The sequence below is a fragment of the Mus caroli genome, chromosome 7, assembly GCF_900094665.2.
Source record: "Mus caroli chromosome 7, CAROLI_EIJ_v1.1, whole genome shotgun sequence".
NCBI classification, from domain to species: domain Eukaryota; kingdom Metazoa; phylum Chordata; class Mammalia; order Rodentia; family Muridae; genus Mus; species Mus caroli.
This window is the reverse complement of record NC_034576.1, coordinates 115,032,238-115,057,870: the sequence shown is the minus strand read 5'-3', so window position 1 is coordinate 115,057,870 and position 25,633 is coordinate 115,032,238. Positions and strand designations below refer to the sequence as shown.

The following is a 25,633-nucleotide window of genomic DNA, read 5'->3' as shown; positions in this document are numbered from 1 at the left end:
AAAAAAAAAAAAAGAAACCCTGACTAAGACACATACTTATAAACAAATTTTACGTAGTTTCAGAGATTTTTCAATGATATCTAGGTATGTAAGTTACACACTTGAGCTGTGAGTAGTGGTGTAGGCCTTTAATTTCAGCACTCAGGAGACAGAGGCAGGGGGATCCAGCCCAGCCTGGTCTACAGAGCAAGTTCAAGAACAACCAGGGATCTACACAAAGAAATCTGTCCTGGAAAAAAAAAGTTATATATAAATGGTCAATTTTGTAAAAAGTTACAGAGATGGGGTGGGGGTAATAAGATATATTCCAAACTATTAATTAGGTTGTGGTCACTATTTCTCCTGTCCAGTTTCTTACACGTCCTCCTGTCTGGTCAACGACTAAACAAATGGATGCTGACTTGATTTATTTCCAGAATGAGAACTGGATTTATTTTAATATTTTTCAATTTCTTCTAATGCTACAAGTAAAAGCGAAAACGAGTACACTTCAAGGTTAGAAAGTTACTAATTTTCACTAAGCATCATCTGCAGGGAAGATAATATGGGCACTAAGCCTGATGGAGCATTCTGCCACAGTCCCGGCATATCAACTTTTCTGTCTCCGTTAATCCTCACAGTAGCTGCCCAGCTGTTCCCCAGAACTGTCCTGTGTTAAAGGGCTCCTTACTGGGGAACAGGCACAGGCTCTGCAGACAAAAGCGCCTCTGTGCACACCCCAGCTTCATGTTCTAACACCAGGACTTCTGAGAGTGTAGCATTCAGAAAGCCACATTGTAAGTGTCTGTGAGCATCACCTAGGGACACACAGACAACAAAACAACAACAGGTGTGAAGACTGGCTCCAAACCTTCTTCATAGGGCTTTATACGAATTACAGCTTTTTTTTTTTTTTCCTGGTTGCTCTCAAGAGTTCTCAGAACCTGTTCCCACCCCAGTGAAGGTTCCAGGCCAGAAGAAATGCCCCAGAGGGGATGGGCACTGTTATCTACCACACTGTGGTGGAAATCGCTCTTAAAAATACTTCACCTTAGGTCACTGTGGGTTCTAATCGTGAAGGTGATCTCCAAGTACCCCCAAGCACCTTAAGGAGTGTCCCAGACACACCCTGGACACACCCCGGACACACCCGAGACACACCAGAGGTCAAGTCTGCAGCCTCACCTCCCATCCCCTAGAGCCTGAATGCCAAGAAAAAAGAATCCACAACTCCAATTCTAACTGTTCTCTGGTGAGCAATTCTAGGCCTCAAGGGTTCCTTGGGCTCTGTGATTTCCTGGGGCCATCTACTTTATCCTAGTAGCCATTGAGGAAGAACCTTATAGAACTCATATCCCAAATGTAGGAGAATGTTTGATCCGGACTGTCTTAACCAGCCCTGGTCAAAAGGCTCTGAGGCTGATACTAACTCCTGCCCTTCACTCAACCGCCCGTCACCTAGAACCGGTGGAGCCAGGAAAAGCTTGAAGCTCAGCTATCTCAATCAATGGAACTTCTCAAAGGAGGACCCACCCACCTCAGAAACTGACAAGTCCTTATCAGGTGTTTCAGAGCTATCTCAGAACTGACAGAATCTTCCACCAGCTGGGAATCCCTCTTCCAAAGCCTGCAACCCACATAACAAGAAGTCCACCCCAGCAGGTTCTGAGGAATGCAGGAGACCAACGCCCAGGAGATCTTAGACAGATACCTTTCATTGATAAAGGTTGCTACAGATCTATTCAGAGGGCCTCTGCATCCTGAGCCCTGGGGTTAAAGGCCTGCATTCCTGACAACCAATCCTTTCCTGTAACCCAGAGGCTGTGAAGGAGGGAGGCTGACTATCTGGCATTTGCTAGATACAAGTCCCACTACATACACCATCCGGAACATCTCTGCCGACTGTCCTCACTCCCAGTCCCTGAGAGGCCAGCCACGAGAACAACGCTCCCTCTAAGTGTCAGTCTGCGTACAAGGATGTTTGCTTCGCTTGGATAGATTGAGCCAAGCCGAACAACTCTACGCTGAACATTTAAGCACTTCCTGGTTGCTATCCAAGAAAGCACACCCTCACATTCTCCCAGTGATGTGAGAGGAAACCCAGCTTTCCACTCCTGCCCACCATCAGGCTTGCTGAGCACAGCTGTCCTAACAACTGGAAGACGGTGTCTTCAGTAGACAAGTGTTATCAGTGTTTCTGTGTGCCTTTTGGCAATGTATATATGCCCTGAAGAGAGAATGCCGGCTTAGATCCACTAGCAGCATTGATGAAAGCTTGGGTCGGTAAATGAGCACACAAGAGCTTCTCTTTGAGTCTATGTCATACCAAAGACAGTAAATGAATGCAAATGTCCCTTCACCAGAGTCCCTTCTGCCCCAGCTTAAAAGAAGGGGAAAAAAAAAAGTCGCCTGCACCTTCCTTCTCTCCTCAGCCTCACACAGAGGTGAAGACACTCTTGTCCTCTTTTCCAAATTTAACCAGACATTTACTCGGCAAACGGTTGCCCCAAGGGGCATAGAGATAGATCCAGGTCAACAGCTTGCTTCCAGAGGGTCAACTGTCCACTGAAGCAACAAGCGACACGAGGTAGGATGACTTGCCCAAGGACGTCAGCAATGCCTACGTGTTAGGCCCAAGAATCGTAGTAAAACAGAACAAACCCATCTCTGGAAATGCTGGGGAGAAAGGTCCCCTGTGGGCATTTAACGGGCCTGGAACTGGCCCTGGAGAGCAAGGACCTGGTCTATAATCATGGTTATCCCCCTGACCAGAGCCCTGCAGAGATAACAAGCTGAAACCTGTGGCACAGACTGTCATTGCTGAGGCGGGAAGCTGTCACCAGCGAGTGACAGATTTAAATAGCAGTGCAGGGATCCATGCAGCTCAGGCCTAACACAGGCATCAAAGCGGCTGGAGGCCACAGCCCCCTACTGAGGCCCTTCTGCTCCCTGAGCCCACTGGGCAGGACCCAGAATGTGAAGTGTTGTCTGTGTACCAGCTGAGACCAGGATATGCCCAACTCAGGGTGATGCCTACAGCAGCCCAGCTGAGCCCAGCTGCACCCCCAGACAGACACAGACCTCCACAGGCCACAAGCTCCACTCTCAGCTTACATGTGTTGATACTAATTATCAAGCTGGCTGGGCAGCCATCTGGAGAGAGAGCAGGCAGAAAGGCACATTCTCTGGAACGCAGGGCTCCCCTCTACTCTGGGCCTATAACCCTTCCTCACCTGCTTGCTCCCCATCAAGGCACTAGAATTTGAACTGGCATGTCCCTGGATAACACATCAGCAGGTCTCAGTCAACACATAATGGGGCCAGAGAGATGGCTCAGTGTTAAAAGCGTGTGACTGCTCTTGAGAATCAAGGTTCGATTCCAGCACCCACAAGGGGACACTCACAACTCCCTGTAACCCCTGCTATTTCTGGGTTCTGCAGGAATCTACACCCATAGATATATACACATAATTTTAAAGTAATAAAAATAACTTAGCAGGTTATATATAACATATACACATTTGTGTGTGTAACAATTAATTGGAAGAAAAGGTAGGAGTGGGCAAGTGGGTTGGAGAAAAGAGAAGGGAGAAGCAAGGTAATATTTTAATTTAAAAAATTAACTCAAACAATAAAACTTTAGCAACAAAAGCAATACTGGCAAAGATAATGTTGCTATACTGAAACACACCACCAGCTTATGTGAAAAGCCGGGTACCATGGAATGGGCCCACACAAACCACCTCACTTAACTGGCATAAGAAAGCTTCCACCTTGACTTTATTATCCACGATTTTAAATTAATTAATTTACGGAGGGAAGTGGTTTACCACAATGTATGTGTGGAGGTCAGAGACAGCTTGCAGGAACCAATTCTCCATCCACCATCTGAGCCGCCAGGCTCCACAAAGAGTACCTTTACCCACTGAGCCATCCTGCCTGGCCCATTACTTCCATTTCACAAAAAGGGATCTATGACTTAAAAGAAACTGCAATCAAGAATGATCGGGTGATAACCATACATCTTTCTCCTCTAAAGTACTCCCTCGCCACAGCGAGTAGCCTCAATTACACTTGAACATTTCTGACCCGCCCCCTTAAAAAAAAAAAAAAAAAAAAAAAACAACCCACTGGCATACAGTAAGAAAGCTACTGTAAACCAACTGCCCTTCTTATTAATTATAATTAAGCACACACACCTGGGTTTTAACTTTACTTCAAGGAGTTAGCCCTTCCAGATTATGCTTGAGGCACCGTGCGAACACTGGCTGCAGGTAGGGTCAGCTCAACTGTCTGGTTAGATGCCAACTGGGTCCTTAGACCTGCTTCTGAACTGGGGAGACGTGGTCTGTTTTCCTATCTGACACCCGTGTGATGCAGATGAATTCAAGTGTGTTCTGGGTATACCTTCTCGGACACATTTTGTGGGTGCTCTGAAAAGGCTCGGTGAGCCCTCGGCAAGGCTTGTTTGCCAGTCTGCCATTAGTCAGCAGGCTTGTTAACAGTTGTAGGGAAATATTTGCCTCTACTGTCAAATTTCCATCAAAACTGGCTGACATTTAGAATAATTTTCACTACTTTAAAGCTTAACCTGTATAGACTCAGTACTTTTCCCCCAAAGAACGTATTTTATGAAGTCAAATGAATATCTTTACTTTTAAATATCATAACTGTGTGACGTGTAAATGTTTTTCTTTCGTGTCCGTTTGTCTTTAGGTATACTGGCACGCGTGCCACAATGCAGGTATGGAGGCCAAAGGACAACTTATAGGAGTCCATTCTCTCCTTCCACTGTGTAGGTTCCAGGGCTTGAACTCTAGTCACCAGGCTTGGCAGAGAGCTCTTTTACCTTTTACAGGCGCACCATGTTGACCCTGTTCATACTGCATTGGAAATCGGGTCTCTATATGTAGCTCAACTGCTCTTAAGATCTCTACCCCCTCACCGCAGCCCACGAGGACTGGGGTTACGGGTGTAAAGGTTGCTCCTGGCTTCTTTGAATCTTCAAAGCAGGCTGCCCGGGCCAGGTAAAACAGAATACCTAATCTGCCTTTTCAGACTGGAAAAGAAAGGGAAGTTGTCAAGCCCATCAGCTCTCAAACAATTTCAATTTAAGCTGATTAGTCTATCTAAACCAACTTCAGGGCCGGTGAGATGACTCAGTGGGTATAGCATGGGATCTGCCACGCTTATAACACAATGTAAGGTGGAGGCAGGAGAATTATTGAGCCTTGTTCTAGAGTAAAGAAGAGAGTGATAGAACAGGGCTCAGTGTAGCCTCTAGAAAGTCACTGGGACAGACAAAATACCATGGCTTCTGTCTAGAATCTATATACATACTTTATGTACAAATATTTATATACACCTACATACACATATCTTTTCTGGCTGTTTTTTCCTGACTGGATATGAGGCTCACATCTTCCATTTACCTACCCACCACACATCCATCAAACACTCCACCACACACTCCACTGTGATCTCCACGAATCCAGGAGCTCACACCTGGCTTTCCTTGCTGGAGTCTCCTCAGTGCCTGGGGCAGCCTCGGCCATATGTTGTTCCTGATACTCCACAAACTGCCACTGGGCTGAATGAAAGAGCACTGTGGTTGGCTTCCCTCTGCAGTGAGCAAACCTGGCCTGTCCCTCCTGACTGGGGTTGCCATGTAAAACACAACCTTTGCATATGCCATGCTTGAATTAGAAAATGACTTATCCGCCATTCAAATCTAACTGGGCACCCCACATTGAACATGGCAATCTTAGTATTAATTATATGAGAGAATGGTCAGACTCAGTCCACCCAGAACCTCCAGGGGAGGCAAAACTCTAGGGTGCCATCTGAAGACCCAGTGACCTTTTCTGTCCTTTATTACAGAGACCCTGTGGTGATCTGAGTACGGCCGGATTTGGATGAGAAATGGCTTGGTGCTGGCTAAGACAGCCACAGGACAGAGCCCTGGCGTCCATCTCTTCTGCTGTCAAAGATCCTACTCTGCCAAGGGTTGAGAAGCCCAGCTGCTCAGATGGAAACAATACAGGAGGGGCAAGCAACCAGCTCCCCTCTCCCTCCTGCCAGGAGCCCAAAGCCTCAGGCTTTGCTCTGCACCTGCGTAATGCCTCCGATTAGGGCTTCAGCTAGTCAGGACCCTGGAGGAGAAATGTCTCTTGTGACCCATGTGCTACCAGTAGGCCATGGGAAGCCCATGAGCCTGTTTAGAATAAAAAGAGGCCACTCAATGCTAACAGATCTATCCCAAGTCCTGAAAATCAAATTATTCACATCTGGATGCTGCCCGATCATGGATGGGCTTTCAAAGGAACAGTCTTCTGGTTTTCCTCAGGGTTCCTATCTGCTTTCCTGGGCCTGTGGTGTGGGAGGGATCTGAAGTTTCTACTCCATAGACCAAACCTCAAAACACCTTAGTCTAAAAGTTCCAGGTACCCAAAATCATGGGATGGAGGTTGGTTGGTAGGTAAGTATTAGCCCAAAGGGGAGGGGAAGGAAGATCCCATTTGCTGCTTTGCCTAACATGGTCCTGCTTGATTCTGGGTCTCCTGGTATCCTTACAAACACCGCCCACTTACTTACTCTCCAAAGTGTTTCTGTTTGGATTTTAGACAGCACAGCCGGCTTAGGCTGGGGACACACTGGGAACAACATCTGAGCCCTGGGACTGGGATGTCTGAAGGGGACAGCTATGTGGGAACAGCTGCAAACAAGGCAGCCTGTGTGTCCCCAGAACTGGAAGCGGGAAAGGGCCGCACTGGAGGCAGCCTCTCTGAAAGCTGAGGCAGCCGGCTGCCCTTTCCAGATATCCTAGCCTTGAGTTCCAGGGGCAGCTGCTGTGCGCCTGCCCTCCCCTCCATGCCAGCCCACAGGAGCACATGCAGGCCCACACGTCCTCAGCTTCCAGGCCCCCAGAAAGCCCCAGCCCTGGCTCAGGCACATCTTCATATGAGGGTATCAAATGACTGGGAAGCTACCTTTGATCTGACACAGAGAAAGGGCAGGCCCTGCTCCTCTGACAGGACCTGCCTATCCAACCATCTCTGGGTTTTCTCTACAATTTTCAAAACCCTGGAGTTGGATGCAGAATAAGTTAAAGAGGGTTTAGAAATGGGGACCATCTCTTGTCAGTATCGCCACTCAGTGAAGATGGAGCTGAAAAAGGAAACCCCATAGGGAGTCAAACTCCTGGGGAGGCTGGAGTAAGGGACAATCCTGTAGCCACACACACACACACACACACACACACAACCCCACACGACAGACAGCTTTGGTATTTGGAAAGGCTAGGATCTCAGGGGATGAGTGTCCTGTAGGGAGCACAAGAGTAGAGCAGGTCAAGGTGTTTGCATCTCCTGAGGCTGGTAGGAAAACCATCCTGCCTGCATCCCGCCTGGCCAAAAGGCATGGCTGAATACTGACCATGTTATGCAGCCAACACAGGGCTGACTCCAGGCTCCTCCACCACACCTGCAGGGTTTCATGAACCATTAGATGCTTACTAAGACTCTACATGGAGTTGAGACCATGTGACTCTTACTGCCTCCTTTGGGCTCTCCTCTCAGTCTTCCTCTCTAACCTGTACATCACCAACACAATCTCACCCATTTCCAAGACTCTAACCCCCAACTGTGTTGATGTCGCAAACCAAGAATTCTGTTGTGTACCTGCAGAGAGCCATACCTCATGGGAATTCCCTAGTCCAAGAGCACCACTCCAAAGCTGCCCACTGAAACCTGCTCCTCTTTGCTGCCTACCATTCTCTGCAAATGACAACTGGCCCTGGGGATGAACAGTCGCCATCCTACTACCCCTGCACTGTATGCGCAAACACCTAGTCTCTGATATAAGACCTAAAGACCCACTCCTACCCTATATCCTGTCTTTGTCACTCCCTTAACCTCAGCCCTCATAGGAGAGACTGCTACTCTCGAGAGGTAGAGAGTGTTCCACACTCTCCCTCTGCTCTCCCTCTATGCACTGCTGGCTCCTAGGAACTGCCTCACAAGCCCCTAAGCCAGTGGCAAGCCAGGACCGCAGCCTGGTAAGTTACTCTAACACAAGTTGAACCAGCTTAGGAGTGGTTCATCTGAGAATGACCACTCTTTTTTTTTTTTTTGGTTTTTCGAGACAGGGTTTCTCTGTATAGCCCTGGCTGTCCTGGAACTCACTTTGTAGACCAGGCTGGCCTCGAACTCAGAAATCCGCCTGCCTCTGCCTCCCGAGTGCTGGGATTAAAGGCGTGCGCCACCACGCCCGGTGAGAATGACCACTCTTAAAAGTGATTCTCAAACAACTCAAACCGAACTCAAGAGTGGATCTGGGAAAAAACAAACAAAACAAAACAAAACATGCAAGCATGCATCTGCACAGATGTACCCATTCCTGCCAATTAAAAAGACCTCAGGCACAGAGACACAGGCACCAATGCTCCACCTCAAGTTTCCTGTCACCAGAAGAAACCTCCTGGACCACCCTTATAATTTCATGAGCATACCCTTAAATGTGATTTTTAAGGGTGAAATTGTAATAAAGGGGACCCTCTCGGGATGCATGGTGAGTTCTCTGCTAACACCTTCCACCCAGTCCAGCGCGTTTTCCAAGTCTGCAGTGAAGCCACTGCTATGCTGAGGATGGAGGCTCCGAGAGCAGCTGCCCTTGGAGAGTCCTCAGGGATGGGGACACACACACACACACACACACACACACACACACACACAAAGTGAACTCAACAGTTCCTAGCACAATTTAAGAGAGTCAGGTCTGCCAAGCTCTTTGACAGATGGTTAATGTCTTAGAAACGACGTAGAAACCTAGCCTTGTCTATGAGACTTCAGAGACCAAGTATCTATCTATCTATCTATCTATCTATCTATCTATCTATCTATCTATCTATCTATCTATCTTCCTTCCTTCCTTTCTTTCTTTCTTTTTTCCCCCAGTATCTTTCTTAATAGATTTATTTTTATTCTATGAGCACCTGGAGTACTGCATGTGTGTATGTGTACACCTGGTGTTGTGGATGCCAAGAGTCAGATCCCCCAGGAACTAGAGCCACGGGCAGTTCTGAGCTAACATGTGGGTGCTGGAAACCCAGGTCCTCTGCACAAGCAGTCACCTCCAGCCCTAGATGGGGTATTTATTTTTATAAGGCCTTGAAATTCCAGTAGGAGTTCAGCAAGCAGAGAGCAGGATCTAGGGTGTCCCTACATCTAGAGAAATTTATCCTCCCTCTTACAGTTACACAGAGCCAAACTACCAGAGCAGGTAGCAGTGTGTCGACACTAGACTCCTGGGACAGCAAAGAGATCAGAACACTGGCTCTGGACCCAAACTGCGCCTTGTGACTTGGCAGGAATAATAACCAGCTATATAATCCTAGGCCAATTGTTAGACTCTTCTGGACCGGGCTAATGTGTAAGGCGGTAACTACTTCAGATATATGAATGTACTCATCCGGACACCACCATGCCCTCAATCCCTTCTCACAAACAAAACCAAACCAAACCAGTGAGCTCTCCTAAGAAGTGAGCTGCATGTTATATGTATTATGAAATGATGGTGGCAGCCATTTGTAAAGAGCCAGAGGCTTAAATGTTGGGTATTAGAATAGCACCTGGCATATTGCGCGCGTGATGATAATAATTAATGCTATTGTTATTATTACCACGGCTATGATTCCTTGTCACAACAGCTGCTCCGTTCAGGCCAGGACTCAGTGGCATACATTTCTTTCACTTTTTTCTTCAAGGCTGACCTCAAACTCATGTCTGCTTGCCTCTGCCTCGGAAGCACCATCTCTCCAGACCACAGTAAAACACTTTTCCAAAGGTTCATCTCTATGCCAGTGTCCAAGCTACCCAAGAAGCTCTGCGGCTAGAAATGCCCATGAGTACTGTCACAGGGCATCCAGCCACCGAGAATGCTGCTCACACACCCAGTTTACAACCCTGGTAGCCTAAGTCACCTGACAGCATCTTTCACAGTCAGCATCCATCTCCACTGTAAGTTGTGTGTTACCACCGTAAGACAAAGCACAAGCACACATTCTAGTGAGGAATGTGCAAGCTGAATAAACACACACTCTGATACTTAACACCAGGCATGCCGCCTCCCCATACCTTTTTCACAACATCTGCTTTAGAGTTATGCAAGTTCTTATCAGGACATCACCATGCCCCCGACCTTAATCAGGAAAGTGGTTATAAAGCTGTCACGGAAGCACCTGTGCCTGGAATAGAACCATTCATCTGGGGACAGCCGCCAGAGCTATCTCAACGCTGCAGTGAGCAGCTCAGGTGATAAAAAGGGCAGGCAAGAGCAAGTCACAGGCAAAACTCAACCTATAAACAGAATAAATGTTACCCGGCACTGGGCTCATCATTTAACACATGCTCCAGAGAACTCTCTTCTTTACGTTGCCTAAGGGTTTCTGTGATGCTTGCAAAAAGAACAAGGGTCCGCAGAAGATTTTCAGGTAATGACTCATAGGAAGGAAGGAAGGAAGGAAGGAAGGAAGGAAGGAAGGGAGGGAGGGAGGGAGGGAGGGAGGGAGGGAGGGAGGGAGGGAGGGGGAGAAAAGAAGGGAGGGGAAGAGGGGGGAGCTAAGGAGGGAGGGGAGGTAAAGATGCTTTTCTCTTCCCGCTTCTGCCCTCCTTTTGAGACAGGGTCTCGATGTGTAGCTCTCACTATCCTAAGACTAACTAGGTAGACAAGGCTAGCCTAGAACTCAAAGATCAACCTGCCTCTGTCCCACAAGTGCTATGAGTGCACTTAAAGGTGTACACCCCAGTATGAGCAAATGTTTGTTTTCAATAAACCTAAAGGCCCAAGCTTCATGGCCATACCTTTCAGTGTGTGTTCTAGAAGGCCGAAGAGAAATGCCACTGAGACAGGGAGAGAAGTTGAAGAAATAACATCCGATGGGCTTCAAAGTATAGATGTGACTTTATTACTTGCCTGAAATGGCAACGCTTTAGAGGAGGAGGGAAGATAGACTCTTCATAGAAGCACCAGGTCAATGAAACCCATCTGCAATGAACTGTAATCTAATGAGTGATTAGAGTCAAGTGAGACTTTGCAACACGCCATAAAGTCCCTGGAGCCTTTTCAAACACTAAATGCACCAACTGTGCCCAAAGGCAGGGCAAGTACAAGGTTACTTGCCAGGAATCTGTTACAAAGAATAGCATGGCATCAGAAAAAGCCACTGGCATTTTTTAAAAAACAAGACACTTCCCCAAACACCCCCCAGAATAAACCAGGTCTACTCTCAAGTACAGGCTGAACGATGGAGAAAATCCTAGCTCAGCAGAGATCAAATTCAATGTGTCGGCACCCAGCCCCCGAGCATCTGAAGAATAGATGTGAGTGTTCCCCAAGCCACCCACACCAACACTGTGCCATAACTAGGGATATGGCTGACTGACAGACCAAGTGGTCGGGCACCTGTTTAACTCTGCACTCATGCTAAGAACGCACTGCTGTCTTCTCCACCCCAGGACAGACCCTGTGAGCCCCTGTGCCCAAGGCTCAGCATCCCAGCCACCCCAAGTGAGAGAAGAGATGCTCACTAATCCTACCCTCCCATGCTAGGACCCTGCTGTGTCTTCCCAAACCGGGACCCTGGGGACACCCGGGCACCATGGCTCCCTTTCTATCTGTGCTGCTCTTCACAATTGTCTTTAATGATAGTTCTTACTTGGAGGAAAAAATAGACGTGATATAATTATCTCTTTTCCTCTAATTCCAAAAGTAACATATGTTCACTATTCTTAAAAGCCCATTAATACCAAATCCTATAATAGAAAGGCACACTGCAACCCCACTCTCCTCCGCAGCCACTGTGAGTGCTTGTAAATGACTCCAGAGTGTTTTGTGATCCCACCCACACAATGCATTTGAATGATATCAAAGACAGAACCTTTACTTAGTAATGAACAAAGCATTGCAAGGATTATGTATAAATGGTAATTTAGTTGACAGATTTCTGTATCAATGGAAGGGGTGCAAAAAGATAAACTAGACCACACACTCTCGGGTGAAATACAAGCCATCACTGTGCAAGGACCTGGGGCTTTAGAAGGGGTTGGCAGAGAAGGGCTATATGGCTGACAGCGCATGCCCTCTTCCTTCTTTCTGAGGCTGCAGTACCTCCTGCCTGCTATGGGGCTTCTCCCCTCTGTCCAACAACAGGCTCCCAGCAGTTCCTCCCATCACACGAACAAAGGCCCATGAAAATCTGCTCTCTACACATTCCACTCAGGAGAGTTCAGACAGATCTCTCCTTAACAGAGCCCAGCCTCCTGACAGAGCCTAGACCAGTTCTGCTGTGTACATGTTCTCACACATAACTGCATTCTCCCCAGACACTGCCAAGAAGTAGGGAGGGATACCCTGGCTTCCTTGTCTCTATTCTTCTGATGACAACTGGCCAAAGGAGACCTCACAAGTACTTATAGTCTGGGATGAGACAAAAAGGAAACATGTCTTCTGACCCTAAAGTCCCTTCTGACACTTGATGTTTTACTATGCTACCGAAACCTATCAAGTTCTACTCATAGCCAAGGGGTCACCTGAAGTCCCCCAGAAAGGATACTCAGTATATTCACAAATGCACACTGTACTTCCAGAAGGAAGCAGTTAGCCACAGAAACTCAACACAGATCACTGATGGCCCCCGATGTTCTTTCTTGTCTCTATGGCTACGGCCTACAATCACATGTCCTGGCTATACCACCAGTGGCATGGCCGTACCAGTGAACTCAGAAGCCTGCAATCCTAACCCAGCTTCCATACCCAACAGGCCTCTAACAGCCTCCACCTGTCATGGCTGGCCCCTCCAGTTTCTCCAGTTCTCTATTGCCACTACCACAAACACTATTTCCCACCCTGGTGTAAGGCTATAGGTAGACCCAAGATGCAACCATGCTAATGGCCTCTCCTGAAATAGCTCTTCACCATATTACACAGAATTTAATTCAAAACAGATTGCACAATGTGGTTTGAAACATGACCCTTTCAGAGTAACAGAACAGAGAAACTCTTGGCTAGGCCCTGGGCATAACAGACAGAAAGCAAAGCTCACCCCACAGACAGTGTGGAAATTAAGCTTCTACATTTTTGTTTAAAGTTTTACTCAACTGAGTATGGTGACACACACATAGAGTCTCAGTACGTGGGAATTAGAGGCAAAGAATCAGGAGTTCAAGGCCAGCCTCAGGACAGATCCTGTCTCAGAAGAACACCCCACTCAAGTTTCACTCACCTGGAAGTTCTTGTTTGGTTGGTTTGGTGTTTACCCCTCCCACCCCAATGTAAAAAAGATAGCAACAAAGCTACAATATGGAAAAAACTACTTGTAAACCACGAGTCCCACAAAGCCCTGTCTCTAGAAGATTCTCTAAATGTCCAGTTATAAGATTGAAAAAAACACCTGAAGTGATGTCACCCCCGAGGAGCATCCATAGCCCAAATGAACACAGTTTACGCAGTCAACTTTAGTGGTAGCTAAGGGAATGCAAATTAGAAACACAGGTGCTCCTGACCCACACTTTTACAGTGGAGAACATAAACAGTAGCGGCAGGGCACACCTTTAACCCCACACACTTTCAATCCCAGCACTTGTGAGGAGGCAGAGATAAGCGAACCTGAGTTGTCAGCTCATGGCCAGACTGGTCTAGACAGTGAGTTCCGGACAACCAGGGCTACACAGAGCACTCCTGTCTTGAAATAAAAGATACAGGACAAAATGGTGGTGAGGGACCCACAGAATGTAGATGAGAACGTGCAACAGTGCAGCCGTCCTGGGAAACAGCAGAGGAGTTCCAGTTCTCCTCCCCAGGTAGTTTACCCTTCAGAAAGAAATCTGTGGGCCCCCAATGGAGAAGCTAGAGAAAGCACCCAAGGAGCCAAAGGGGTCTGCAACCCTATAGGTGGAACTACAATATGAACTAACCAGTACCCCCAGAGCTCGTGTCTCTAGCTGCATATGTAGCAGAAGATGGCCTAGTCAGCCATCATTGGGAAGTGATTTAGTTTGTAACTAAATGGGGCTCAGCAGAAAAATACTACTATCAAAAGACAAATATATAGCACATGTCTAATTCCACTAATAAAAAAAAAAAATGGTAACACCTAAGAAATGGAGGGCAGATCGGTGGTTGCCAGAAGACAGAGATGGGTAAGGAAAGGGTAGGATAGAACACAGCATGGTCAACAAGGAGCAACCCAGGGCCCCTTGTGGTGCTGGAACTACACTGCACTCTGACTGACAGAACAGGAAAGACACTGACTACAACCTAACAAGCCTAAACGCATGTGCACAGGAATGCACCCCTATGTGTATGCACGGACACACTGTTGGGAAATCTGAGTGAGCTAAATGGGCTTCACTGATGTAACCTCCTGGCTGTGGTATCACAATTGTACAAAATCTAACCACTGGGGAAAATGGGCAAAGTGCACACAAAGGAACCCGTTGTGCACTATTTCTTACAACTGCATGAATCTATAATTATCTCAATAAAATTTTCAATAAAGAAAGTACTAGCCGGGCGTGGTGGCGCACGCCTTTAATCCCAGCACTCGGGAGGCAGAGGCAGGCGGATTTCTGAGTTCGAGGCCAGCCTGGGCTACAGAGTGAGTTCCAGGACAGCCACGACTACACAGAGAAACCCTGAAGAAAGTACTAGCCTCCAACTTCCCTTGGGCCCTTCATGGTTTGGCCAGCAATTCTGCTCTGCCTGTCCAGGCCCCATTCTCCCACAGTTGTAATAGGCCTGCTCCACTTCTCCACAGCTTATGGGCCAGCTTAGCCATATGGCCTAATCACTGTCATCCCTCAAGCCCTCTCCAGTGTTGCACCTGGAAACAGAAGCAACCCTACCCTCTAAAGTCCCTTCTGGCCATCGGTCCATCAAAAATGCCATTAATTTACAAACCTCTCGCCCAGCTCAACGTATGGCCAAACCTGTCCCTGCCCTCAAAGTTAAGTCTTCTCTTAACTTGATAGCCACCCAAGGTATCTTATCTCTTTCCACCTATGGGCCAAGATCACCACCTCACTGCATTTCAAAGCCTGGGCCATGATCAAGTATCTGGTGGGTAAAGAGAGACTGAATGGAGAAATCAACTCTGTTAGAAACATGAGGTCAGGAGCCACTGTGTTCCTCTGGATCTTTTACCAACTTGCAAAACTAAACTGCTATCGAGCCCTACAGTTCTCAAACCTCAATGACCAAGCAACACACCCAAGTGCTCAGAGCAAGGACAGAGACTCTTTAAGCGCTTGTCCCATCCCTCCCCTTCCCTGCTCAGTTCCTCAAGTTTCTGCTCCTGATAATCAGGTAGAGGAACCATGGACCATTCCTTTGTTTCTAAAATGGGGGCGGGGGAGTGGTGGCAATCTTGGAGTTGGGGTGTAGTTCTGCAGAGCACTCATACAGCATGCACAAGGCCTAGGTTCAACTCCAGCACTGGACACTGGGCATATCCAGTCATGTAATCCCAGCACTAGAGAAGTAAAGGCAAGGGGAACAGAAGTTTAAGGTCATGGTTCCAAGCTACATAGTAAGTTCAGGCCATGTAAGACCCTATCAGAAAGACAGAAAGGAAACCTGGGAAGGAGGGAACCCATAGGAAGCAATCTGTTTTCTCCCCCCACAACTCTAGACATTTTATTTAAAACCTACGCCAGGAGCCTGCAAGATTACTCAGCAGGTAAAGGTGCTTGCCCTTCCGAGCCTGGTAGACCCACATGGTGGAAGGGACGAACGGACGGCCACAAGTTAGCCTGAGCTTTCTACACGTGTGTGTACAATACAATACAAATGTAACGTTTAATCCACACCAGTTTTGGCCTTGCCAAACAGCTAACCTGGGAACACAAGCGGCTGCCACCACTGCTCCAGTAGGAGGGCTTACTTCTCAGCAGCAGGCGTCCTGGCCTGAGCTCTAAGTCCCCAACTCCCCGCAGGGCAAGCCCCACTGACAGATACCTGGGACAACCATATGATGCAAGGCACCTCCTTCCCACCCTCTCCCAAACCTGCCTCTCCTGTCTCCACTCCCCATCTCATTTCATAGTCCACCTACCTCCCCATCACCCAGGAAGACAACCCCAGCATAAACCTATTCTTTCACAAGCCACTTCCAGTCAGCCAGTTCGATGGGTTCCACCTTGAAAACATAAACCATCCCCAAGCCACATTCAGCACCAAAACCAGGGGAAGACTGTAAGAGCCACTGAACTCATCTTTGCCTGCCGTGTTGGCGTCATACACACGGACTAAGCCATGTTACCCTTCCTAAAACACCACAGAGGTTTTCACTCAGAATGAGCGCCAGCCATCTTGGTATGGTGTGCGTGCCCTCTACCACACTGTACCAAGCTACATGGCAGCGTTTGTAGCAGGTGCCCAACTGGCACACTCATTTTCCTGCTGAATCATGCTATTTCACAGTAAGGAACCCACCCCTTCATCCCACCATTCTGAATTAAGGCTCCACAAGTCAAATGAAGTCTCCTGTCAATGTCTACAGATGAACAAGGCTAATTTGTGTGAAGTTATCGACTATAACCCTGCGACTATCTAGAAATATGCCTTCACCATCTCTGGCCAGGAAGAGGTCTATAATCCAAAGAAAATCATTAAGTGATTCTTTCCCCAAAATTCAGAGTTAGAGCAGGTAATTGCCTGTCTCTCATTCTCACTTGCTAACTCACCTACTCTCAAATATACATATGGAAATTCCCCATCATTTTCTCTCCCCCTCCCCAACTGGTGTATCTCTAGAACAAAATATACTTCCATTGCATGCTTAGTTGTAATTGACCAGCCTGCTTGTAAATGTCTATTTCACAGCTTCTTTGCTGGGTAACCTTGAAAAAAATAACTTGACCTTGCTAGTGACCTGAAGCTTCCTCAGCTGCAAAATGTAGAGTCCTAGAGTTTGTCATTGGGTTGTTAGGAGGACTAAGCAAGACAACCCCATTCTAAGGCAATTCAAACAGGTCATCCATTTTCCGTACTCCCCATGTTTCCCCACTCATGGTCAGAGCACACTGCAGTCCTCAGTGACATCTACATCTGAGTCTGCTGGATCCTGGTTGTCCATTGTCGCGGCAAAGACATTAAGAAGTAGAAGAACTTGAGAATGACTTAGCTTTTTCTTTATCCTTTTCTTCCCTCATCACTTCCTAAGCCACACACCTTGGGAATAAATTTCTGAATGCCTGCCCCCAACCCTCCCCATTACTTCCCAATCATAATACTTATGACACTGGCTAGTCTCACAGGAACCAAGCTGGGTCAAAATCCCCTATTACTCATCTAGAACTCACCCTGGCTCCCTCCCCTTGTGTCCCTATTCAAATCAGAATACCTCCCTAATACTTCGATGAAGAATTGCAAACACTAGCTGCAAAACAAAACAAAACAAACAAACAAACAAAAACACCAGGAGCTCCTCTGCCCTCATATATGCAACAAAATAAGCAAATGGTTTTTTCTTCTCTTCCCCTTTCCCAGCATTTCTTCCCATGGAAGAAGTTCTCAGAGCATAAGCATTAAGCATTGAAGATACTTACTTCAGTGTGTCTGACCCTACAACAAGCCTGCAGGAAACAGAGTCCCGGTTTCCTGCTTGTTCCACGGTAAAGCTCTGTGTTTTAGTCTAACCAATCAGCATGAAACAGCAGGTCAAAAAAAAGGTCAAAGATTCCATAGGATGCCCAGATGAAGAACTAGCAAGAGTTATGTTCAACTCAGGCCTGGAGAGCCACTTTCCAGCGACCAGTGACTGGTTCACTGGAGTCATTTATATGCAAGGGACTCTGAGAGCTCCACAGACTCAGTCTTCTTCATCCCCAAAATGAACCACGAGAGTTGTTTTCCTGTGGAAGCACAGACAGCCCTGTTTCTCCTTAAATGCTTCTCAGGGCTGGGCAGCACCTGGGGACTAACAGCATCCCCCGCCTGCCACCAAGACGTTTGACTGGCACATAGTTGTGTGCCCTCTCCTGCTGATATCCTGACTCACTAAGCAAGTCCCTTCCTCTTGAACACCAACCAGGCCAGCAGGCAATCCCATAGCATGTGTGTGACTGGCAAGGCATAGGTCAGGAATGGAGTAGAGGCACACATACATCTTCCCTGACTTCCTGAACTAACTTGCTCTCTAGGACTGACCAGTAGTAGGTCTAGCATCCATCCCAACAAGAAACAATGCCCCCCTCCCCCAGTAGATCACTTAACAGAATCCTTGGTCTTGCATACATGAGATCCTGGGCTCAATCCCCAGCACCACAGGAAAAAAATAACCACACATACAACTGGAAATGGGGTACCCTGCTTGCCACCCAGCTCTTCTCAAGGAGAAGGGTGCGGTGCGGGCATCTGTGCTCAGGAGAAGCCACTGCCTACCAATGGCTGTGCCCAGTCAGCCTGCAGCGACCTAGGACACTAGAACCTTCCAGACGTCTTCCTGGCCAGCACTAGGGCCAGCCTTGTGATCTGGACCCTCCCTGCTGTGCTCTCGTCCTGCCAGCAGCAGGCCAGGTGTCCTGGACTTTGGTAGCCAAGAACAGGCTTCAAAAGGCTAAGTGGAAGGTGACCATCTTCAAAGCGTCCTCAGACTTCCCAGAAATCTTTGGCAGGCAGCCCTGACCTCAGGTCAGTGGCCAGCAAGTGAACTTGTGACAGCTCTGTGAGGGCAGGGACATGACTGTGTCTGTCTGGTCCCCAGCTCTCATGCTGGCAATCCCAAGCATGAGGCTGGCATACAGCTTGGCGCTCAACAGTGATTTGCTGGGTTGATGTGCAATGGCCTCTACCAAGGAAGAACAGAAAGCACAGTGGGGGTGGCCCAGGCTTTGGAGTTAGACAGACCTAGACCTTCACCTTCCAGCCATCTTATCCTCAGACTTATGCTGTCCCTCTCACCCAACCCCTTCATCACCACAGCACCTCAGAGAGCTCTCAGGAATGTCAGCTGCATAGAACGTACAGAGCCTTTAGTCAGCAAAGGCAGACGCTCCTGCTTTGTTTTCAGTTCACAAACACTTACTTAGCACCCAACTGTATGCAAGATGCTGTTCAAACACAGTAGGCAACCCCACATAATAATGACTTCAGTTACGTTTTGTGACAATCCTCTGAAGTTGGGTCTATTTAGCACCCTCCTTTGCGCTTCAGGCTTTGAAACAGAACTAAGGCAACTTGCCCAAAGCCTGAGACCTAAAAGTGCCGGGCCAGGATTCATATTAATTACACAGTCTAAACTGCTAAGTGCTGCACCTGTCTGCCTCTAGGGCACACAATCACTGCAAACTGGTTTCTGTCCCAACCCTTGAAGGATTCCGAGGACATGTGACCACACTGCCAGACTGTGTCTTCAGTTACAGAGGGAACAGACGCAGGTATTCCCATGGATCACAGTTTGGGGTTTTTTGTTTCTTTGGGGGTAAAGTCTTGTTTTCAGCTGTGGTGTACTCCCCTAAAATCCAACTTCAGAGAAGCACATTCCCTAAAAACTTCCCTCCCATCCCATCCTCCCTCTCTACCTCCCAGAAAAAGAAACACACAGCTATGTAAAAATGGGCTAAGAAATGAAAGGGGAAAGAGGAAGGCCTGTGCATCTTAAGAGCAAAGTCAGAGGCAGCAGCCAAGAGCAAGCATTGTACATCAGGGAACACAGAAAATGTCCAGGCACACAGAGGCAGGCAGGCGGACGGCTACACAGTCTCAGCTGCCCAACGTCCAAGGTAACAGAAAATTAAGCCATTTCTCTTCCAAGGGACAAAAGCTTATCATAAACAACTCTCCGTTTACTCTCCTGCCAACCATGATGAAAATCTCATTACCAAAATAAATCACTTGACCTTGCCTCTTCCAGTGTTTCGGGACTAGTGACAACCCAGAGAACTCAGAAATACTCAGAAATGGAGGAATGAAATCCTCGAGGAAGACTCACCAGGTGTTTCACTTGGCTATGACTTTGACTGACTTCACAGAGAATTCATTTTCAAAGGTCTTAGAGAAAAAGGATGCTCTCGAGACTGCTGACTACTGGTCAAATAAAATATTAAGATTTGTTTATGTGATAGCAAAAGCTTGATCACAAAGGGTGACCCTGGCCTTACATGGGCTCACAGGACTCTGTCTCCAACTGGCTGAGGTAGCCATAAGGAGAGTCAACTTTCTCTGACCTCAAAAGTCCCTGACAAAGTTAAAGCAGATCCCCTAAAGGGAGGTCCAGTCTCCAACTCTGCTAGCCCAGAAACTACCACACTTCCCTCCAAGATAGCCTGAGGCAAGATAGGGAGCCAAGGAGTGCTTCCTCCCTGGACAGATGGAGATACTGCAAGTCCAATGAAGAAAACCCACGTCTTCCTGATCAGGGGACAAAACCCTGCAGGTTGTGTACTCTCTTGCCCTGTGAAACCCACAACCGTACTAGACTCTTCCTCCCTAGTGAGGAAAAATGGTTGCCTCATTTTAAATCTGGCTAGCCATCAACAGACAGTAATCGGATAGTGTTGACTTAAGGAGAAAGACACCCATACTCAAAAACAGATACAACTGGGAGGTACTGGGAACTGAGTTACCCTCGTCCTAGACACATATCCCACAGCCAACACCAAACTTATCAATATCTAATCACCCTGCTGAATTCCACCCCTCAAAACCACACTATCCAAGATGGCAAGTCCCCAAGGACCTGTTGTCCTCATTTATTTGACCATCTTTCCCAGGAGCCCAAAACTACATTAACAGCAAGCACAAATGTGATCAGGTTAATGGCTGCTAGAATAACTCCAATCTGAGGCTTCCATGGAGTCAGTTCTCAGCAAGAGATCTTAAAAATCATTTTCACATAAAAAGTTTACAATTGAGTTATAGGCAAAGTGGGCAACTATTTACAAAGGAAAATCTCAATGGAGGGGAAAAAAAACAGTTTTCAAAGGCACGATCTTATTACATAGCTTGGGCTGGCTCTAATTCTCACTCTCCTTCTGCCTTAGACTCCTGAGTGTTGTTGGGATTATAGGTGTATACCACCAAATATCTTACACCATTAATTTAGATTAAAACAACTTGTGAGCAAAGAAGTGGGGGCTTCACAATGCAACATCTCAAAGCTGCGCTTCAAGGGAAAGCTGAGGAAGGAGAAGACAAGGAAGAAAGGACGGACGCAGGATACCTGAAGCCTGAGCCTGCAAACTGCCCACCCGCAGCAGCTGAGCGGTTTCGGCCCGACTTCACTACCCTAGATAAAAAGAGGATTCTCTGGCTACAGCAGAAACTCACAAGAGCATAAAACAAATGCCACAAGTTTGGGTTCTCACTCCCGAGTGCATGACAGGCTGAGAGGCTCAGTGCCACAGAAAGCAAAAGTGTCTTTGTTTCCATTACATCATCCGTGGTGAAGGGGGAGGGCAGGCGGGGCACAGCTGGTGGCAGCTGTGCTACCATCTGCTCTCCCCTCAGAAGCCTTTGCTGGTCTGAGCACAGCCTCCTTGGGCTCCTGACAGAGACACGCAGGGTTAAAGGTACAACACCCTATTACAGAAATAGTGGGAATTACTGAGAAATAAATCACTCCTCTGTTGAGTTAAGAGCCTCGGGTAGTGGATGAGCCAGTGTTCGTGGAATTTATGCTGGCTGCATCTCTTTAGACTTGGTGACAACACAAACTCTGTCAACTCAGTTAGACAAGCACTATGTACAAGTGACCACCTGCCACCTGCCTTCCTAAAGGTAGATAGCCAAAAAAAACCCCACAGGTCTGCAGCTGGGAGCATTCTGGAAAGAGAATGCCCCAAACCTGCGGAGGGAAGCTTCACACCAGCTAGGGTGGGGACATTTGCTGTCGGCAACCAGAGCCATTTGGAAAGCTGGGCCTGACTTCCTCGCCTCATGTAGCTCCCCCCAAAACTAATCAGAGGACAGTCATAGGAAGGGGAAGCTGGGACAGGACAGGACACACAACAACCTCTCAACTAGCCATTCAACTGCAAGTTGGAAGCAAGAATGGAAACAGGCCAATCAAGCCTGTGTGTGTTTTATCTGGCCAGTACAAGCTGATCCTGTAGTGGGGGATTTCAGAATTTTTAGAGGGACATAATGTTGAGGCAGGGTCTCATGAAGTCCAGGCTGGCCAAAATTCTCTATGTAGACCTTGAATTTCTGGTCAACCTAGCTCCACTTCCTGAGTGCTGGGATTACAGGGGAGCACTGCCCTGCCCCGTTTCCCAAGGCTGTAGATTAAACCTAGAGGTCTGTGCTGCTAGGAACAACCACATCCCCAGTCAATAAAAAAGAATAGATTTCAAATACAAATCTAAAGCATGGGATCTTCCTGCAAGGGTGGGAAGGACTCAAGAGACTCCGTCCCACTCGACGCCAGTTATGGGGAGCCGAATGACGTGCTCCCTGGAGATAAAGGGAGCACGCTGAAGAACTTGTTCCCTCCTGCACGTATGCCACCGTGGCACGTGAACCTTGAGAGCATCTGCCAGAAGGCCTGTCAAGCACGAAGAGAAAACCCCCAAGGGATGATATCCCAGGATCCTCCTCTGTAGTGGAGCCCTGGTCCCTGGGATAGCCAAATGTCATTCTACAAAGAGCAACTGGGCTGGCTTCAGAGAACATCCCCTCCCACTGCGGCAGGCTGGAGGCCCTGAAAGGAATGTTCCAGGCCACTTACCATACATTTTGCCTTCGTCTGATAAGATGATTTTTCTCCTCCCACATGGCGGATAGATAGCCAGGGCCTCCTGGAAACTCTGCTCAATATCAGGACTCCAGACGCCCTCCGCGTCGTTGTCAATCGGCTTATCTGCCGAGTCGCTCATCCTTTCCATGTTTTCGGCAGGGCTCTCGCTGCCGCTCCAGCTGCTGGGCTCAATTTTGGCGGTTGGGTTTTCCAAGCCGAAGCCTGGAGCCTTTTCAAGAAAACAAACCTAAGAGAAATCATAAAACCGTGTAAGGCTGGGGGTGCCATCAATGTACTGCTCCTACAAGCTGCACAGTAAGTCATCAACAGTGTTACATGGACAATAATTCCTGGAGGAGAATATGGAATTCTGAGATCCCAAGAAGATTTTGTCCTCCTTGTGTCATGTTAAGTACCCTACAAAAACATTAATGTCTGACTGAAGCTGGGTCATCTTCCTGGATAAGAGAAAATTCTCACCAATGATGGCACTCACTCAGAACTAACTACCCATCATGTGAAAACCTGTTGCTAAGTGCCCACACCTTACAAAAATAGTCCTGTATTCATGGGTAGCCAAGTCCCCATAGCAGAACAAGTTTATAAGAAAATAAAAGATGTCAAACTCACTATAGAAATTGACAACTTAAGTGAAATGCTAAGCCACCTCAATAAAGGCCATCAAGATGCAGGAGTGAGAGACAGAAGAGATGAGGGCACTCTAGTGCTGCAGACCTTGTCCTACTGAGGTAGGATGCCAGCTGACCCAGACGTAGGCATCGATCTTTGAGGATGCTACCCTGTGGAGACAGGTCACTGGGTCCTAAACACTAACCCTATATGAAACAGAGACCAGTCTTGTCCCCTCCTATACCTGCCATTCTTGTGGGAATGTCCCATCCCCATGGGGCAACAGCCAGCCCTGTAGCATACTCTGAATTCCTGATTACATGGAAACTGTGGCGCAATATTTCCTTAAATTTTAGGGCAATGAAGATAACAGAACCACAAGAAATCTTTCTCCAAGATGTAGATGCATTCCCCTTCAATTGTACACACCCCCTATAGTCACAAGGGGATAAGCTTTCTAAACAAATGGCTTGACACCAACCTGAAAATGATCAAATCCAGTACTCCCTGCTGGCTGCACACTAACATATCAATATTGCTTTGTGAAAACCACATCAGATCATTAATGCAAAGGACTCCCCAAAAGAAGGACAAAGAGACCTGGGGAACGGTGAGAAAGTGAGAAAGGAGCCATGGTGTGCTGAGCAGGGAGGCTATCATGTGATCCCTGCTGCCCCCTTACATTCCTGCAGCATTTCAACACAAGAAACCAAAGGAAAGCATGTCCATGCTCCAGGGCACTGTCAGCTTCTCTTGCCTCTACCAACTGCATCCTCTCAGCTGTTCTCCCAGTCTGTGCATTTCAACAGACCCCAGGGACAGAAACTCTGAATATTGTGAAATTCATATTCTAACTGACGGGTGGCTTTGGGCTCCTCACCTTGACCTTCTTCAGTTTGGCAGCATTTGCCTTAAAGAAAAATTAGCATGCTTAGTTTCAACTGTTACCGCCAAGCCATCATTCAGAGAACACGTCAGCAAGATACTGACAGCCCCTTACCAACACACACAAGCTTACACAGGACTTGAAAATATGCCAGTGTCAAGGTATAAATTATGAAACTAGGAAAGGGTTTCGTGACTGGCCTCAAGATGAACTCTTGGTGCCTGCCTCGTGGGCCTTTAGAATTTTTAAATGATTACATTTTGGGTTGGGATCTGAGAGTTCTATACAATTTGAGCTAAGTTGTAACCACCATAGTGATTGCTTACTGGAGAAATTACGAGACTAGGAGGGAACGCTTTGATAGTGGCTGGCCTCTCCGCCAAAACACAAAACAATGCACACAACATGTGAAACCATAGGCCAAGCCAGGACAGATCACAGTGGAATAAATTCACTCAAGGAAGCTGTATTTAAAGATAAACATAAGGCATGTGGGGGCTCACCTAGTATAGGAAAGGGATGGAATTTAGCACAGTGAGGGCTGAGGGGCCTGGGCTCTTTGCAGGACTGGTAAGAAAGTTCTTTCACAACCAAAAATAAAGTCTCCAGAAGAAAGCATACCAAAACCCCCACCCAAAGTCTTAAGACCATCTCCCTAGCTGGTCACACAGGCTATGCTGGAATGTCACCAGTGGGAGGACACTTACTGGTTCCTTAGCACCTCCCACCATCACACTGGTGTGATGAAACTGTTCAGCCAATTAGGTCAAAAGATACTTCCTCCATTGACTTTAACCTGTTCATCCCTGGGGGTCTATCCATCCTTTAGGTCAGCTTCTCCTGAAGACCCATTTCCTATGGCCTGACCAGCCCGGAGGATCCTTACAGACCTTCATAACTCAGCTCACCCTTCAGCAAGGCATCTGTAATCGCAAGGGAGGGGGTCAACTCAACTCTGTGATGCTCAGAAGATTACGTGGTAAGGAAAGCCTGTCCACCAGCCAAACTGTCCACCAAGAATGGCCTCATTCAGAAGACTAGCAGCAAAGCCTTTTTGACAACATTCAAGTTGCTTCTAAGGCTAAGTATCACACACATTAATTAATTGATCTATCCACACAGGATACACAAACAGCTCTAAACACTCCATTTTGGTTCAGCAAAGGGAAGAACTTCTTGTAACTGGGTCTACTAGAGCTCAGTAGGATGGAGTTACCTCCTCTGGACATGAAACAGAAAACACCAGATACAAAATCTAGGGCTGCTCAGGCCCTTGGTTTTACAACCCAACTGTAAGATGAGCCTCTGTATGGGCAGAGAGTTTCCGATCACAAGGCTGGAGGGGCTGGCTGAGAAAACTCTCCACACTAGATACCAAAATAACCATGCTGGCATTCCACTCCTCG

At 47.5% G+C, this 25,633-nt stretch overlaps 1 protein-coding gene across 7 annotated transcripts in view; it reads right to left on the bottom strand.

Moving 5' to 3' along the window:
• The window catches only part of Tead1 (TEA domain transcription factor 1), a 222,925-nt gene that overhangs the window by 120,900 nt on the left and 76,392 nt on the right, over positions 1–25,633 (bottom strand). For all 7 annotated transcript variants that reach the window (XM_021166757.2, XM_021166759.2, XM_029479285.1 and 4 more), the window contains exon 2: positions 22,703–22,958. In XM_021166757.2, coding sequence (XP_021022416.1) covers positions 22,703–22,859 — 157 coding nt within the window. In that variant the 5' untranslated portion in view covers positions 22,860–22,958. The remainder of the gene's footprint in view (positions 1–22,702; positions 22,959–25,633) is intronic.